This window comes from Podarcis raffonei, chromosome 12 (genome assembly GCF_027172205.1).
Source record: "Podarcis raffonei isolate rPodRaf1 chromosome 12, rPodRaf1.pri, whole genome shotgun sequence".
Lineage (NCBI taxonomy): Eukaryota > Metazoa > Chordata > Lepidosauria > Squamata > Lacertidae > Podarcis > Podarcis raffonei.
In genome coordinates this window covers 13,376,625-13,392,514 of record NC_070613.1, presented here as the reverse complement: position 1 = coordinate 13,392,514, position 15,890 = coordinate 13,376,625, and the positions used below count along the sequence as shown (strand labels likewise).

The 15,890-nt window shown below is 40.0% G+C and overlaps 1 protein-coding gene across 3 annotated transcripts in view; it reads left to right on the top strand.

Moving 5' to 3' along the window:
- PTPRN2 (protein tyrosine phosphatase receptor type N2) overlaps window positions 1-15,890 on the top strand; it is a 608,972-nt gene that overhangs the window by 563,755 nt on the left and 29,327 nt on the right. For 2 of the 3 annotated variants that reach the window (XM_053409492.1, XM_053409491.1), the window contains 3 exons: window positions 4,223-4,300; window positions 10,099-10,218; window positions 13,029-13,195. In XM_053409492.1, the coding sequence (XP_053265467.1) occupies window positions 4,223-4,300; window positions 10,099-10,218; window positions 13,029-13,195 (365 nt within the window). The remainder of the gene's footprint in view (window positions 1-4,222; window positions 4,301-10,098; window positions 10,219-13,028; window positions 13,196-15,890) is intronic. The other variant, XM_053409490.1, reaches the window with a different exon arrangement.

Here is a 15,890-nt window from a genome sequence, read left to right as displayed (position 1 = left end):
GTTAACTCTTGCTTGCCCATAACCCCAGCCAGCCCACCCGTGAGGCAAGGTGAGGCGACTGCCTCTACAGTGGCCTGTGAATAATAGACACTGATAGTCTCCTCCCACACCTAGAGAGGAAATTGTGGGAGCTGCTTTCGGGGGTCTGCTGGGATATGTGCCTGCCGTCAAACATTGGGCAAGGTTGACTTTATTCCCTGTCCTTATTCCCAATGTAGATCTTCACTCCCACTTCGTTCCTTCATTTTATGGTTTGCCTCAGGTGTCTTGGGCCAGCCCTGCCCATGCCGGACCTAGCAAACTAGATTGCCAGCATCCTGATGCAAGTTTAAGTTCCATGCTGGTATGGTTTTGTTAAGTGTCCTGGGGTCTTTGTGTTTGCAATCTTTGCATTTCAGCTGAACAGAGTGAAAATTGTGAGTTAACATCCAAATCCTCCCAAATATATTTAGTATTGGGAATTTTAAAACACGCAAGTTAATAAAGGCATGCATTATTATTTTCAATTAGTTTAATCTTGGCAGGGGTCTGTAAATTCATTTATTAGCAGAGAAGAAAGCTTTTTTTGCCATCTTGGATATCCTCTGAGAACATATGCACGCTAGGCAATGCCAGTTTTTAGTGAGACTGATAACCTTTCTCCTCTTTGTTTTGCTCCGCATCAGTAGTAGACAACAGGCAATTTAAACATTTACATTCATTGAAGTGATATAATACATGCAAATTTGAAAGTGACCCAGCTATTTCTTCATGCAAGCTAGTAATCCTAACCTGCATGTGTCTTCTCCATAGCTGCTTTCTGCGCACCAGAATATAATAATTGCAAATGTCTGTGTTATTGTTAACTTGATGATACGTTTGACCGGTCTTTCCTCATTATGATGTCTGTAATGCTCAAACTGAAGCTTTCTGACAACAGCTGATTTATACAGTAAGGCCAAGGGTGGCCCTTTCCTGATTTATCAAACAGTGGAGGGTTTAGAAGTATTTCTTCCGTGACAGTGGCACTCACCTCATCACTGATTCAGCTTGCCTATTCTCTTTACATTGTGAATGAATACACACAGCTTCACTTTCCCCCCTTTCATTCACAAAGTTCGCACCATTTGAAATGTCAGCATAAGGAATGGAAAAGTAGAAACAAACAAATGCCATGTAATCCAATGTCTTGCCTACAAGGGCAAAGATTTCTACCAGCCTACAGTACAGGGGCAGCTAATGTGATGCCCTCAAGAGGTTGTTGGGACTACAGCTCCCATCAGTCTCAGCCAGCATGGCCAGTGATCAGGGATGATGGAGTCCAGCAAGATCTGGAGCACACCATGTTGGCCACCCCAGTTGTAGTCTATCCTTAACCGCAACATTCTAGTTTTCCATGTGTAAGGGTCCGTTCTCCCCCAACGCACGCACAAAAGCGTTTTCACACTTGCAAAGTGCTGCCCGCAGTCTGAAGTAATCCAGTGCAGAAATAGTTTTAGTAATGAGCTTTTGTGGTGATGAGCTGCTTGCCTGTACCGGGGTGGTTAACCTGTGGCCCTTGAGATGATGCTGGAGTGCAGCTTTGTGGCATTCCTGATCATTGGCCATGGGAGCCAGAGTCCCAGGAGCATCTGTTGGACCAACACTTCAGACATGCCATTTTACCCATGAGAACTCCAAGATCTACCAGCCCAGATAGACTTGTATCTGCTAAAGTCTTGTAGTTGGGGCAGAACTGTGGGTTGTCTCAGGATATTCTGACCCAGTGATATTTTTTTTTCAGTGCTAGAACTGAAGCAAGCTCACACATAAAAGTTTGCGCCTGTTTAGCATCCTTCATTGAGGCAATCTGATTTAGATAGGGGAAGTTGTTTTGCTCTTGCTATTTGGCAAGCAATTGAGAGAAACCCTACTTCAAATTACCAGCAGGTGCCAAACTACCTTCCAACTACCACAGTGTAGACTACGCCTTATGATTTGCAATGATTCCATTGCGAATGACGTCCAGTGATTCTAGGCCACCGCATCTCCTTCCTCAAGGCCAGTGTTCCCTTTACCTGTGCTCCCTTTTTGCCTTGGGATGTGTTTCAGGAGGGGAAAAGGGAAAGCTGGGTTATGAAAGAAGCACAGCACTTCCAAATGTGGTCATTTAAATAAATGAATGTGACCTCCTTTGGATATGCTAAAGTTGTTAAATAAAATAAAACTGAATCATTATCTACTAGAAGCAGCAAGCATGTGTTACAAATTATACTGAGGTTTTAAAAATATATATAAAAACGTGTTCTATTTTATTATTGTGAGGTGCCTCAGGTATCTGTTTTTTTGCCATTTCTTTCAATCATGGGAGCCACCCACTCAAATGAGCAGTGGCTACGGGAGACCTGGAACTGCACAGCTAGTTCCAAGCTCCCAATGTATATTTTGGCCTGTGGTTCTTTGAGCAGTAATACACCCTAATGGATATTGTGTGCTGCATTTGAAATTATGGAATCTGCTGTTGCTATTGTTTAACAATCAGGAGAAATCTTAACCAATCTGCTTAAAATCGCCTAGAGGCATACCAAGAGGTGAAATTATGGGTTTTTAAGAAGCAGTTTGTGATACCACATGGGAAACTGATGTTCAAACAAAATAATTTAGAAACTGCACTGCGCATCCCCAAACCATTGGGTGTGCCTAAAATAGCTTTTGGGTCCTGGTCAATGTACTATGTGTTGAATCCAGTGGACCACAAAATATGAAATGTGGTGTTGATGCCCTGGAATTGGTTGCAGCCAAGGTCCAAAAACTCCTGGCTGAACATAATACTGATCATGTAGGCAGAACGACTCCACAAGTAAAAGAGAGCTTCTGAAAGTAATGAATAATCCAGGCCTGAGTTAGGAGATCTGTGATTGTATCACCAGATTTTTAAAAACAAAAATGGAAATGCAGCACTGGGGAAATAGCTCCAGAATTTCATTCCAGGCCATTTTCCCAAACAAAACCCCACGCTGCCATGTGTTACACAGGGAAAACACAAATACAAGCATCTATAATTTTTCCCTGGGGGACAAACAGCAGTACAGGGGCTTTTTAAATTGGAAAAATTGTGTGTGTGTGTGTGTGTGTGTGTGTGTGTGTGTGTGTGTGTGTTAAAAGCACAGCCAGCAAACTCACACAACTACAACCCCATTAAAAGTAAAACCAAACAAGTTGGAAAATGCAATCACCAATCTCTCACCTAACAAGTGGTTTCGCCTTAGAACGGCTGGCTTGTGTTTATAAATGTTAATATATTGAGTGTTACAGGCTGCTGCTATCTGCTGTTGCTTAAAATTTTGATAAAACTTTTTTTGGGGGGGTGAGGGTGGATTCCACTGCTCAGTACAATTTAGCACTTGTTGAAATAATTGAGATTTGTGCTCCTGCAACTGCAAGCATAATGTCAGCCTTGTTCATGAGTGTGTGTGTGTGTTTTAATTCTTTCTAAGGATTACAATCAATGGGGTTTTTGTTGTTTTTCTTGTGTTTAAATTCCCATCAGCCAATCTTGTCCTTATCAGGAGAATGGGGCCAAAGATTTAAGACCAGAAAACCCACCCATCTGTTTGAAAACACTCATTGTAACGACCTAATCCTATTTACTCTCCGTAGCTTTGTTTCTGAGGATCTCTTTTTTCCCTACTCAGTCACTCTTTGAAATAGATGTAATAATTAAGGTCTTTAAACAGAACTTCTTTTATTGAGGGTTAGAAGCCTGCATTTTTAAACAAACAAACTGACCAGAAAAGGCCAGGATTGAGTTTGTTCTTCAGTTTTGGCTTGTTTCTAGATGCCCTTGAGTGCTATGACAGAAATGGAAGAGATGTTTAAATGTGCCCGGCATCCCTAATGCCCTGCATTGAGAAATGTTTTGAAGTGGCTCGTAGGTTGCTATGAGACTGAAAACCCCGAGTAAATGCTTTTTTTTTTGTCAGTGAATGCTCCTTAAATGATTTCACGTTACATATTTAGAACATAGATCGCTGATCTTGTGACATCTTAGTATTAGACGACACATCCTGTTCTGTTGGAGAAAGGAACTCTTATTCTGAGGAAAGGAAATAACAGACTTTTTCCTCCTTTCAAGAGAAGTGCTCTCCTAGTTGATCAGTTCACTAATGCACTGCAAAACTGCTATTTTCGCTGTTTTGTGGCAATTTTCTCTCCCTCTCTGTTCATATTGAGCACTGCGTCTAATTGCTTTTTCCTTTTTCAGATGGACCATGATCCTAGGAACCCTGCTTATATAGCTGCTCAGGGCGCCCTGCCTTCTACGGTCACAGACTTCTGGCAGGTAAAAAGCCTTTGTTGAACTGCTTTTAGGAACATAGGGAGGTGCTTCACCCTGAGCCAGACCATTGGTGCATCTAGGCTAATATTACCCTGACCGGCCGTGGCTCTCTAAGGTTTCAAATGGAACATTCCCAGTCCTAATGGAAATGTCCGGGATCAAACTTGGGAAGTTCTGCATACCAATCAGATGCTCTGCTGGTTCATGCTGCAGCCGTCCTTTCACAATTGCATATACATTTCTAACTACATCTTAAGCATAACAGTATTGCGAGCTGCAGCAAAATACAGGGTTGTAATATCATACATGTAATATTAAAAACCTGCACTGGGTTGGGTATAGCTATGGCGGTGATTTTGTTTGTGGACAAATTGATTCGGTTCAATGTACACTCCGCAGACATGCAGGCGGGGTCTGCGTGTTGGGGTGAAACATGCCCCTACCCATCACATCACAAAAAGGCCGAAAGGTTCTCCTGAAGGACCACGGAGCAATTTTAGCTGTGCTGAATGAGTCTGTGTGTGGAATCTTAGCATGCCAAGTTGAAGCAAGCCTGGGCTGTGGGAATAGCATGGATATCCGCAGAATTTGAGGTGACAATTGGGTTGTCAAATTTGGGGTGGGAGAAGGGAGAACTGAGATGAAAAATGGTTCCTACCTAGGATCTGCTGAGAAGAGAACATCATGGAAACCCCAAGGAAAAGTAGCAGTCACTCAATTCCTAGCAGGAGGTTTAGGGAAGTGTGCTACGATCCAGATGTGGCCTTATTCCTATCTAACAATACGTGTACAGGGTTGGAAAATGTCGTTTGCTTGCCACTAATGCAATTTTTCTAATTTTCCAAGTACTTTGTAATGCAAGCTTAGAGCTGCTGAAAACCAGATACTTTTATACATCAGTAGGGCTTCCCTCCGGACCGAAATAGGTTTTAAAGTTTAGCATTTCATGTTATATAAACTTTCCCCCATTAAATCCTTAGCTGAGTTGGGGACAGAAAGAAAGAAAGAAAGAAAGAAAGAAAGAAAGAGGGTCGTATTCACCTAAGTTTTACTCAGAGCATATCCATTGACATTAGTGAATATGCCTCACTTAGGTCCATTAATCTTAGTGGGTCTACTCTGAGTAAAAGTTAGTTGAATACCACCCAGAATATTTGCAAGTTCCTATATATGTGTGTGTGTTTCAGTTGCTCCTTTAAGACTTAAGATACTCAAAACTGCTGCTTTTTGGAATTTCAGAATTCCAACACACTTGCAAGGTTTAAAAAGATTTCAGGTGGGCCAAACACAAACCAGCACCCTGTGTCAAAAACAAAGCAATAGTTCATCTCCCCCACCCCATAATAGTATTACTTAGGTCCCAGTCTTCAGTGTGTAGCTGGAAGTGTGGAAGAAGGGGAAAAAAATACTCTTTTTCCTTGCACTTTGCAAACCAAGCAAGCTAGCAAGCTCTGGATTGCACCTACCCACCTCTGCTTCCATTGCAAATGGATCTTTCTGGCACCCCCTTAACTGAAGAGAATGGGCAGCAGATTTCCTTTTTGTTTTGCTGTGCTTTTCAGATTCTCCCAGGGTAGAAAACCTTGAATTCATTGGGGGGGGGTTATGGTTGCAAAATAAGGAATACTTAACACCAAAAAACCCAAGTTGCTCTACACCAAAGGAGTGTCATTTGAAGGCCCATGGTATCCAGGTAGCACTTATGCAGCTTGATGGAACCCATTTTCCCATGGGCCCCTGTTCTGATTATGAATTCAAGGCTCTCTTGAAGCCCGCAGTAATAGCAGAACAACCCTACTCTGGAGTAGATCAGCCTCGCAATTGTGAATGGGTTGGACAAGAAGGGAAGTTTATGGGGGAACCAAAATATAACCTGTACCTCTCTCTATCAGTGGGGTTTTACTTAGTGTTGCAAACCAGTCAAACCAGTGCTCTTCTCCTTATTTCTCTGCAATACTTTAATAGCCAAAGTCCATAAAATTGAAATTAGGATATCTGGTTGGCCTGAGTTAGGAAGGGTAGTTGTGAGGAAACTTGCTTTTTAAAGGCTAATCCTGATGTTGCTTTTCAGTCCCATGGAAAGCAACAGCCGTGAGCTGAACATGTCCCATATCTTACTATTTTCAATGTTCCCTAAGATTTTTTAATGTTGAATTTGAACTGGGGAACCTTTGTGGGAACCTGTCTTGCTAGTTTTGAAAGAGCTTCATAGGGTGCCGGTTTACAAGACCAGTTCAAGATACAAGTCCTTACCTGGGTACCAAGTTACTTAGGACTGCATAGGAATCTAAAGGAACCCCTCCTTGATTTCAGCCCTCCTAGACGCTCACTTCATCCGCTGAGGTCTTCAATTGGGCGCAGCTATAGTGTTCCACCTGTAGAACTTCCTGCTCCAGAGAATTTGCCCAGGATCAGCTTTGCAGTTATTTAGGCACCAGCATAGAAACAATGAAGTCAACCAGGTGGCAACCGAGATGATGAGTAAGCAAAGCTAGGGTGCTTCAGGAAAGCCTTTCTGGGGGCTACTGAGGAGTGAAACAGCCCTTCAGAGTGATGCCTCCTGCCTCCTGGAGAGCTCTGTTCTAATGACAAAGTTTGGATGTTGTGCTTGGTATGAACTTCAGGGGGTACTATCAAGTCTCCTGCTGCCTCTCAGACTCATGTCGTTGTGAAGGCAGTATCTGCATAGCTGCAGAACATGTTGGGGGAAGCATCTGTCTGAGGGCATGAGCAAGAGAACTTTTAGCAGTAGGGATGGAGGTTTCTCAGTCCCTTGGGCTTCCACCACCTTCCCCATGGACTTCAGTGGTTGCTTCCCAAAATGATCCAAACTAGGCACCTGCCCATTGTCAGGGTCCAGGTCTCCTTTGGTAATAAAGAAGTGCTGGGTCCAGGTTGTGGGTATGAAGCTAGATAAAGATTGAATGTCTGTCATGTCGCAACCTGCATGCAAGCACAAGCCCATTCAGAACTGAGGCCCACAGGTGGAATCCAGCGACAACATCTGTTGGCTTTCCATGTATACAGCAAGATTTTGAACACGTGATCCCAGAAGAGGTACAGTTAGGTGACAGATTGCTGTGTGCCTGGATTGGATTCATTTTAAAATGGAGTTGAGGGAGGTTCTTCTATGTTTGGGGTAGGAGATGGGAATGGGAGACGAATACAAAGAACATTTAATGCAGATGTTTAATAGCACATTATATTAGACATCCATCTTTAGTTAATTTGTAGCAGTTAGTCTACCTGGTCAGCCATTACAAATGTTCCACTTGGTCCTTTGAACATATATTCTTACAGAAGAATGAGGGCACCACAGACTGGCCTTATTGTGAAGCATATGATTCAGGAAGCAGGCATCAAAGTGATAATAGTGTTTCTATATACATTGGGAATTTATCAAAGAGCAACATGCTAGAATGGTATATAAACTTAATAAATAAAATAAATACCTAAATATTATTAGAAGTCTAAGTTGTATTTCCCCCCAACATCAATTATATTGCTAATAAAATATTAGCTTAGGGAAAAGGATAGGAGAAAATGTTGGGGAGGTGGGGTTAATGGGGAAATGGTATAGACATCAAAGTGTTAAATATGACTGCAATATCATAGAATTCCATTGTTGGAATTCAGTTGTGGCGTTGATAGCGTTGAGTGTCATGTACCTCATAACATGACTTGGAAAGAAATATGGCACCCTAGAGTAACTTTGAAATTGTTTGTTGAAATTAACTTTCATTTGGATTTATGCTTAAGGAAATTTTCAGAGATTTGAGGAAGTTCCTCTGTAATGAAATGCTGCTCTCCCTGTGTCATTTTTTCTTTCTTTTTTTAAGCCCATGGAAAGGGATGCCAAACTGTAAGGATTCCTCTCCCTCTCTCTAAATGAGTGGGCTTTCATAATGTTACACTTGGGTGGCACAAGCAACTGCTGGATGATTAGTTTATGACCTAGATCATTGTGTTTTTATTGCACTCATAAAAACCGTGTTTCTCCTCATTTTCTTAATGGCTTCATTGAGCTTCTATACCTTCTAAAGGCACATTAAATCGTTATATGATAGAAGCACAAGCTAGCCTGGCCAATTTGTGGTGGGGTTTCATTTTTTCTATAGTACAGATACAGTTAAAATAACAGAGAGAGACTGTAGAATTCTGTGGAGTGGAGTGTATGAACTAATGTAATTGGCAGCATCTTTCAATTCAAGGTTTTGCTGAAATTAGTAAAAACCTCTTAAGGAAATAGAAAAACGAACTTAAGTCGTTGTTCGTTGCTTTTGATCCAACATATTATTTTTGCATTGTTAAGAATTTGCAGCAAGATTATTTATACTCTCTGATTTCAGTGGAACCAGGAAATCACTTTGGGAATACAGGGTCAGCATAGAAAGTTTTACTCTTTCCAGAGAGAGAGGTTGTACAATAAAAGTGTGTAAAAGTAGTCCCTAGCATTACAATATACCTTTGTCTTTGTCTTAATGCTATCCAAAATTTGTACAAAGGCTTTTTTCCCCTTTTTTCCTTTTAAAAAGAGTCATTGTTGTGTAAATAAAGCAAATGAAATTAAGGTAAAAATAAATCCCCGTGCCACAAAGAAGGAAGCTTTTAATTGAATGTAACATCCCTGTGCTTCTTATCCGAATGCCCCCTTTTCTTGTTTACTCCATTTACATTTCAATGCAGTTGCTTATAAATATTTCTGCGAAATAAACGTAACCCTTTGCAGTAAGTCCAATTTCCTTTTCATGAGATAATTTTGTATGCTAATAAAAAGACAATGGAAATTGCATGCAAATATAGCATCAATGTACACCACAATAATGAAGACTTTTCTTGATTATGCAGCTCCATATTAATTCAGGAGGGGTTTTGTTCAACAACAGGCTGTTTTTCCAGCACAGATATACTACCCTAGCTTGTTTTGTTGCTTCTATGAATAACATCTAGCGGACCTTTAATTGAGAGTGCCTTAGATTCTTGTTTGCTTGCTCTGGGGCGACGCTACATTATTAAACAGTCCCACTGTTGAAGTTTCCTTGTTATCATATGTTCATGGTGATATCTGTATATTTTGGGGAAATATAGCCCAGAGGGTAGGTTGCATTATATTTTATTTTACATGTATTTCTTGAAAAATTTATGAGTAAAATCTGAAACCTGTAGTGTCGATTTTTGCTACTGAGTAGACCCATTGACTTATTGTAGGATGATTCATTTGGGATGGGAGGGGAAGAATAAGTATTACACCAATACAACTCCAGAAGGCAACTGGTTTTTGTTTTTCTGTCTGCTGTTTTTCTAGCATTAATATGACAGCTCAACTGATTATCTTTTAACATGACAGGCATCTAAAAGAAGCAGCATTTCTCTTTGACTTAGCATGACAGATTTTGCTGCTATTTTGTTAATTACACACATCCATATTGGGTTTGCGTACTGCAACCAAATATGATGCAGCAGACTTTCTACGAAAAGCACTATTGTTTCCTTTGTAAATTGGGAGTGTGAAAGTGAAAAAGAACTGGAGATAATTGTAAAGAAAGGCATAGAATTTATTTTAGAAGTATTTGGAGGAATTCTTTGGAGATTCTTTAATATTTCATGTGAACATGCAAAATATGACGCTAGTTTATTCAGAGATTTGGAAGCAGCTGCAGAGAAAAAGTGTCTAATGAAAATGAAATACATTTCCTGTGAATGGAATAAATTTCGATTGTGTGTCTGAGTGCCGTAATTATACATGTCATGCAGTAATTAGGCAGTCACAGTGTGGCCACGGTGTCTTTCTTTGTGTGCAGATGGTCTGGGAAAACGGCTGTGTCGTTATTGTCATGCTGACACCCCTTGCTGAAAACGGAGTCAAACAGTGCTACCACTATTGGCCAGACGAAGGGTCAAACCTCTACCATATCTACGAGGTACTTAAACAAAATATCTGCTTGTAAACCTGACAGTAAGTGTGTGGATTGATTTCATACAGAGGAAAATATTGCTTAATGGGATTTGACCTGCAAACTGAGCTGAGGTCTACCATAAAATGCAATCTTGTGGTTCTTGAATCATTTCAGCTTCATTGAAAATTCTATGCATATCTTGATAGAACGGTTAGCAGGAAAGCAATTCTGTGCAGATTCTAAATATATACATGACCAAAGAGGTTTGAAAATTAGAATGCGCTCTCTCTCTCTCTCTCTCTCTCTCACACACACACACACACAGATGCACACACATTTAAAATACAAATAAGGGGGGAATTAAAATGTATACATTATAAGAAAATATTTGGCCTATAAATATTTAACAGCAGCTGTAGGCCCCACACCCTATCAAAAGGCCTACCTATGATTTTGATAATTAAGCTAATTTTTGTTTAGCATTTTTTCAGTTCAGAACTGTAGATGTACATAGCTGCGACACCCCAAATAGCAGAATGCACTGAGGTGGCTGCAACAATCTGGTCTATCTTGCTATAAGACCAGGCATTGTGACTCCACTATAAAAGCTTACTAAATAATATAGGGTGCCAAGTCCTGAGCGAAACCTATGTCAACCATAATTCCTAACAGATAGTGCATAGGAGGTAGACTTCCACCATCTTTCACATTCTATTCACTTGAGAACAACACACAAAAACATATTAGGGATTAAATTTTTGCTTTGCAAAAATGTGTATATTACAACAAATTGACCAATAATGAGCTGCTGAAAACCAGATACATTTATACATCAGTGGGGCTTCCCTCTGGACCGAAATAGGTACCTTTTAAAGTTTCCATCCTGACCACTACTTTGTTGCAGGCAGGTCCTCTGCAACTGTTGTTTCTATTAAAACAGATAAAGAGTTTATTATACACAAGTGGCGGGGGGAGAGGAGGAATTCAGTGAGGACTGGTAGGGCAGACCTCTTTTTGTGTGTCTCTGATGGTCAACAAGCAGTAGTCACATTTGATAGAGATGTTTAAGGAATTTCCTATTTTTGAATGCAAACTTAACTCGAACAGCACCTCCTGTACGTTGAGGTGTGGATTCTAATGTCATTATCCTTTGCATTTCACGCTACTCCAAATTTTGCAATGCAGTTCTTGGCTTAAAAAACAAACAAACAACTCAAAATACATTTTAAATTCTGTATTTTAGGATAAAATTAAAAAATGTGCATAGTGTAAAAATAAAGGCTATAAATGAGTAATTTGCATTCATGGTTTGTTTTTAAAATGCATATGTGCAGAAATGGGGCATGAATACATGCCAAAGTGATGCAGAACAGAAATTGATTGAACCAACCTTGCTTAAGTATGGATAGTGAATTTGTTTCTCTAGGCATTATCTGTGTCTGCTTCTAGGTGTGAAGGGCCATCTGCATCTCCTACAACTTTCTTTGGTGCAGGATCAGCTCTGATTCTGCTTAATGTTAAAGCAGGATAAAGAAGCAAAGATATATATTTGCTAAGATATATATAAGCCTAAATTAGGTTGAATTACTGGTGATCGTATTAAAACAACTTAAGATAAGAGTTTTTGGATTTAAGCAGAATTAAGAGGCTTAAATCAAAATCAAATCCTATTTGTAAATGGAATGAACCAATTGCCATGCATAGCAATCCTGTTCTGGTATCGCAGGGGCCTGATTCTGCATTGGGAATACAGTGGTACCTTGGTTTACAACCATAATCCGTTGCAGAGGTCCGTTTGTAAACCAAAACAGGTTGTAACCCAAGGCGCGCTTTCGCCAATGGGGCCTCCAAAATTTTTTTGTTCGTAATCCCAAAAAAATGGGTTGTAATCCAAAAAAAGATTGCAAACCGGGACACACACTTTTGACTTGTTTGTTATCCAAAATGTTTGCAAACCAAGACGCATGCAAACCAAGGTACCACTGAATTTAAAACTGCTATGCTGTGCCTGACCACTGGTCCATGTAGTTCAGTATTGTGTTCACAGCTTCAAGGTGTCTAGGGTTGAGTCCAGAGCCTTAATGAAAAACATATCCCTTACCACTGACAATGCTAGGTCCATCCAGCACAAATGTTTAGGCTTGAGATACAAAACACTTTTTTAAGTTAATAAGACTAACCGGCTGTTCATCAAATACCGGTAACTCAAGCCACATTACTTCTCTGTGACCAAACAGCAGGGGCAGTCTAGTCCATTTCAGTGTGTGAGGCAAAACGAGAAAGTTGTCGTTCTGTGTCCCCAAACCCCCACTGAAGCCTCGCTTACCTGGGTCAGTGGGTCAACCTCTAGGCTCCAGAGAGATCTTACAAGAGCCCCGTGGGATCCTGTGAAAGTTTCATGAGATTTCATGGGGCTCTTGTGAGAAGCTCCCCCTCCTTGCTTCTCTGGTGGGTAGCACCCACGTTTTGCTGCATTTTATTATTGTGTTGTTTATGATAATAAGGGTTTTTTATTGTGTTTATTGCTAGTTTAATAGTATAGGCTGCTTTACGTGGGCCATTTTTGTTTGGAAAAGTGGCATTTTAAGTTCATACAACTTTTCCCATTGGAGCAGATTGTCAAAAATATGTATTTGACTTAAAAGGAAGTAAATTTCAAGTAATAAACAAAATAAGAAAAATTCCTAAATAAGCCCACTCCAACAAGGCACATGTTTTCTGTCCAAAAGAGGATATTTTGAAATCTCAGATATTCCCGATAGAACATGCCATGTGTGTGATTATCTGCTGTATTCCATATTTAATTCACTTTTATATTTTTCGTGCAATGGCAGGTAAATCTGGTCTCAGAGCACATCTGGTGTGAAGATTTCCTTGTGAGAAGTTTCTACTTGAAAAACCTACAAACCAATGAGACTCGAACCGTGACACAGTTCCATTTCCTTACCTGGCATGACCAGAAAGTGCCCACTTCCACAAGGTCCCTTCTGGATTTTCGCAGGTACAACACAAAGAGTGAATAGTTTTAAGTTAGGTGCATATAGTGGCTGGTGAGTCAGACATGCTTCTGGGACTGTTTCTGAGTGCCACCTAGAATGCCATCAAAAGTTGTTCATAAGGAAACTCAAGATATATGACCCCCCAAAAAAAATTCTTTCTAGGTTGAATAGCTGCCCATAGTTTCACATTTTAAAAAACTGCCATGCAGAAGAAATAATCCCACTTAAGAACCCGGTCGGGAACCAGGGAATTATCCTAAACCAGTGGATACTTTGAATGCTATGTTAGCCATGGAGTTGTAGGCAGATGTAGTGGTGCAAATGGATTCTGTGTGTAAGTAAATAATGGCACACTGTATTTCTGGCACCATGATCAGTGTGCTAACTTGGAATCTAAAGCAGCGATTTTATCTATGCATAAGGTGTTTGTTTGCATTATATGCAGTGGCCACAGTAGGGAAACTTTGCCTGCACAGCCAGGCATTGGCGCCGCATGTGTCTGCCTTCAGGTGCAGTTCATGCATGGAGCCCTTTTGCTAAAGTCATGCCAATGTGTCAAGGTAATGTCACCATGCCCTGCTTGGGGCATCAAGCGAAATGAACCCAATTGCATTAATTAGAACAAGGTTAAATATGAAGATTAAAGATGCCAGCGAATGCATCTCATGGGAGAAGCATCTTAAAGTGGGTACTAAACTGGCTGCTTCTTGTGGGTTGAGAAACCATGAGGTGTGCTAGTCTACCTAACCCTCTCCATCCCAGACCTCCTAGGGTCAAGAGTGACATTTCCAGGCTGCCATGTGTACTGAAAACATTTTTGGTCACTCTCACAGTTGTTTCGCAACAAGAATCTGCTGCCTAGTTTTGGGTAGTGGCCTGGTATTGCTTTTGATATTCCAACTGTCTAGGTAGCTTCTGAAATTCCACATTGTTTCTAAGGACTGTCCCTCCTCGCATTTTGAAGGTATGCTAAGATGTTGTTTAGCAGAGTTCATTGACAGTCGCACACTAGTTCATTGGAATGTGCAAATCGCAGTACCGCTTATATGAAAGTTCTTCCATTTAATGCTACTTCTGATAAAATACCATTGTTGAGTCCTCTGAACTTGCACTCTTAAATAAATGCTCTTATGAGGCATGTCGTAAAAATGCGCACTGGCACATCTAAAAGGGGGAATGGTCTATGTGGCTTACAGTTGCGTCTTGAAAAGCTTTGCACATGTTGATTTCTGTTTGCAGGCTACATGGCCCACGGTTGAATCCTGACTTAACTTAGTTGCTTTTAAATTAGTGGGATTTGTCATGACTGGGTATGATTAACTTAATCTGAATCCAAGCCACAGATTTTTCAGGTTTCTGCATTGTTTAAGTACCAGTGTTGCAGTTCTACATATCCAGGTTTTGCTTACTTCAGCTAAAAAAAAAAATCAAAATCAAAATCAGAACACCAGCATTGGTAGACAGCAATAATTTCTTCTTGCTGCAGTCACCAAGGGGTAAAGGTTACAAGCCCGTTTTCAATGCTCCATCAAAGGCAGAAGGCCACAGAAGTAGAGGTTGGAGTGACTTGAGTTAGAAGCCAGCTGGTTTTAAAAGAAAATAAAATGAAAATGTAATCTATATGTAGTGGAGGTGCTTTTCAGGTAAATGTTTAAAAGCTATTCACAGTTTGTTTGCTTTTAAATAGAATCAATTTTATATATTTTAAGGGAAATAAAACCCTCCATGCTCTTTTTAAAGGGAACTTAAGTATATTGACAATTGTAATTACCTTACAACTGAAGCAATTTAAGATCAGCCAGAGCAATAAATACACTGCCTCCCTTGATATTGAAATTTAATGTTTCACACTTTCAGAAAAAAGTACCTCTGGCTTAGCTACTTTCCCTTTTTTTGCAACTACAGATACTCAGATAAAGTCTTACTAAGTGTGACTCCCATCCTTTTAATGTTTTGACACGCATCCAGTATGTTTATACAAATATATATTTGTAAATGTATGTATTTTATATGCTTACATAGGTTTGTATGTATAGATGCAAATATAAACAACTAAGAAAATATCACCAAGAAAAATTGGATCCCCCCCAAATTAGCTTGTCCCAGAGCTTCTGAAATATATGTGCATTTTTCACTCCTGGAAGCAAATTTTGTGAGATTCTGAAAACAACAAGCTTGCACTTCTTTTGTTCCTCTATATTAGACAATGTTTCAGATTGTATTGTGTTGAGTAGGTGAATTAAAATATTGTGAAATCTAGTATCAATTGGTGAATGAAGGCAGATTTTTCTTCCCTCCATAAGCTTAAAATATCCATGCAGAATGCAGCTCTTGATAAATGAAACTTCTCCTGAAAACACTGGTCAGTTTTAATGGTTATAGAAACCTAATTTTATTTTGAACAATAGACCAATCGTTTAAACTCTGGACTAGCTTGTTAGTCATGCACTGATAATGTGTAATTAAATATTCCTTGAGCCCAGAGGGAGCACATTTACACTTTAAAGAGACACTGCTAAGCTAAAAGATAATTAGCATCACATGTGAGGGCTTTGCTTAAAATATATATTATGCTATCACTGCTTGCTGTGTGCAATGGCATTTACTAACACTGCTCACTTTAAAAATGGTCAAATTCTTATTTTGCCAGCTAATTAGCGGTTGCCAGTGTCATTTTTGTGATGTTGCAGCTAGTAA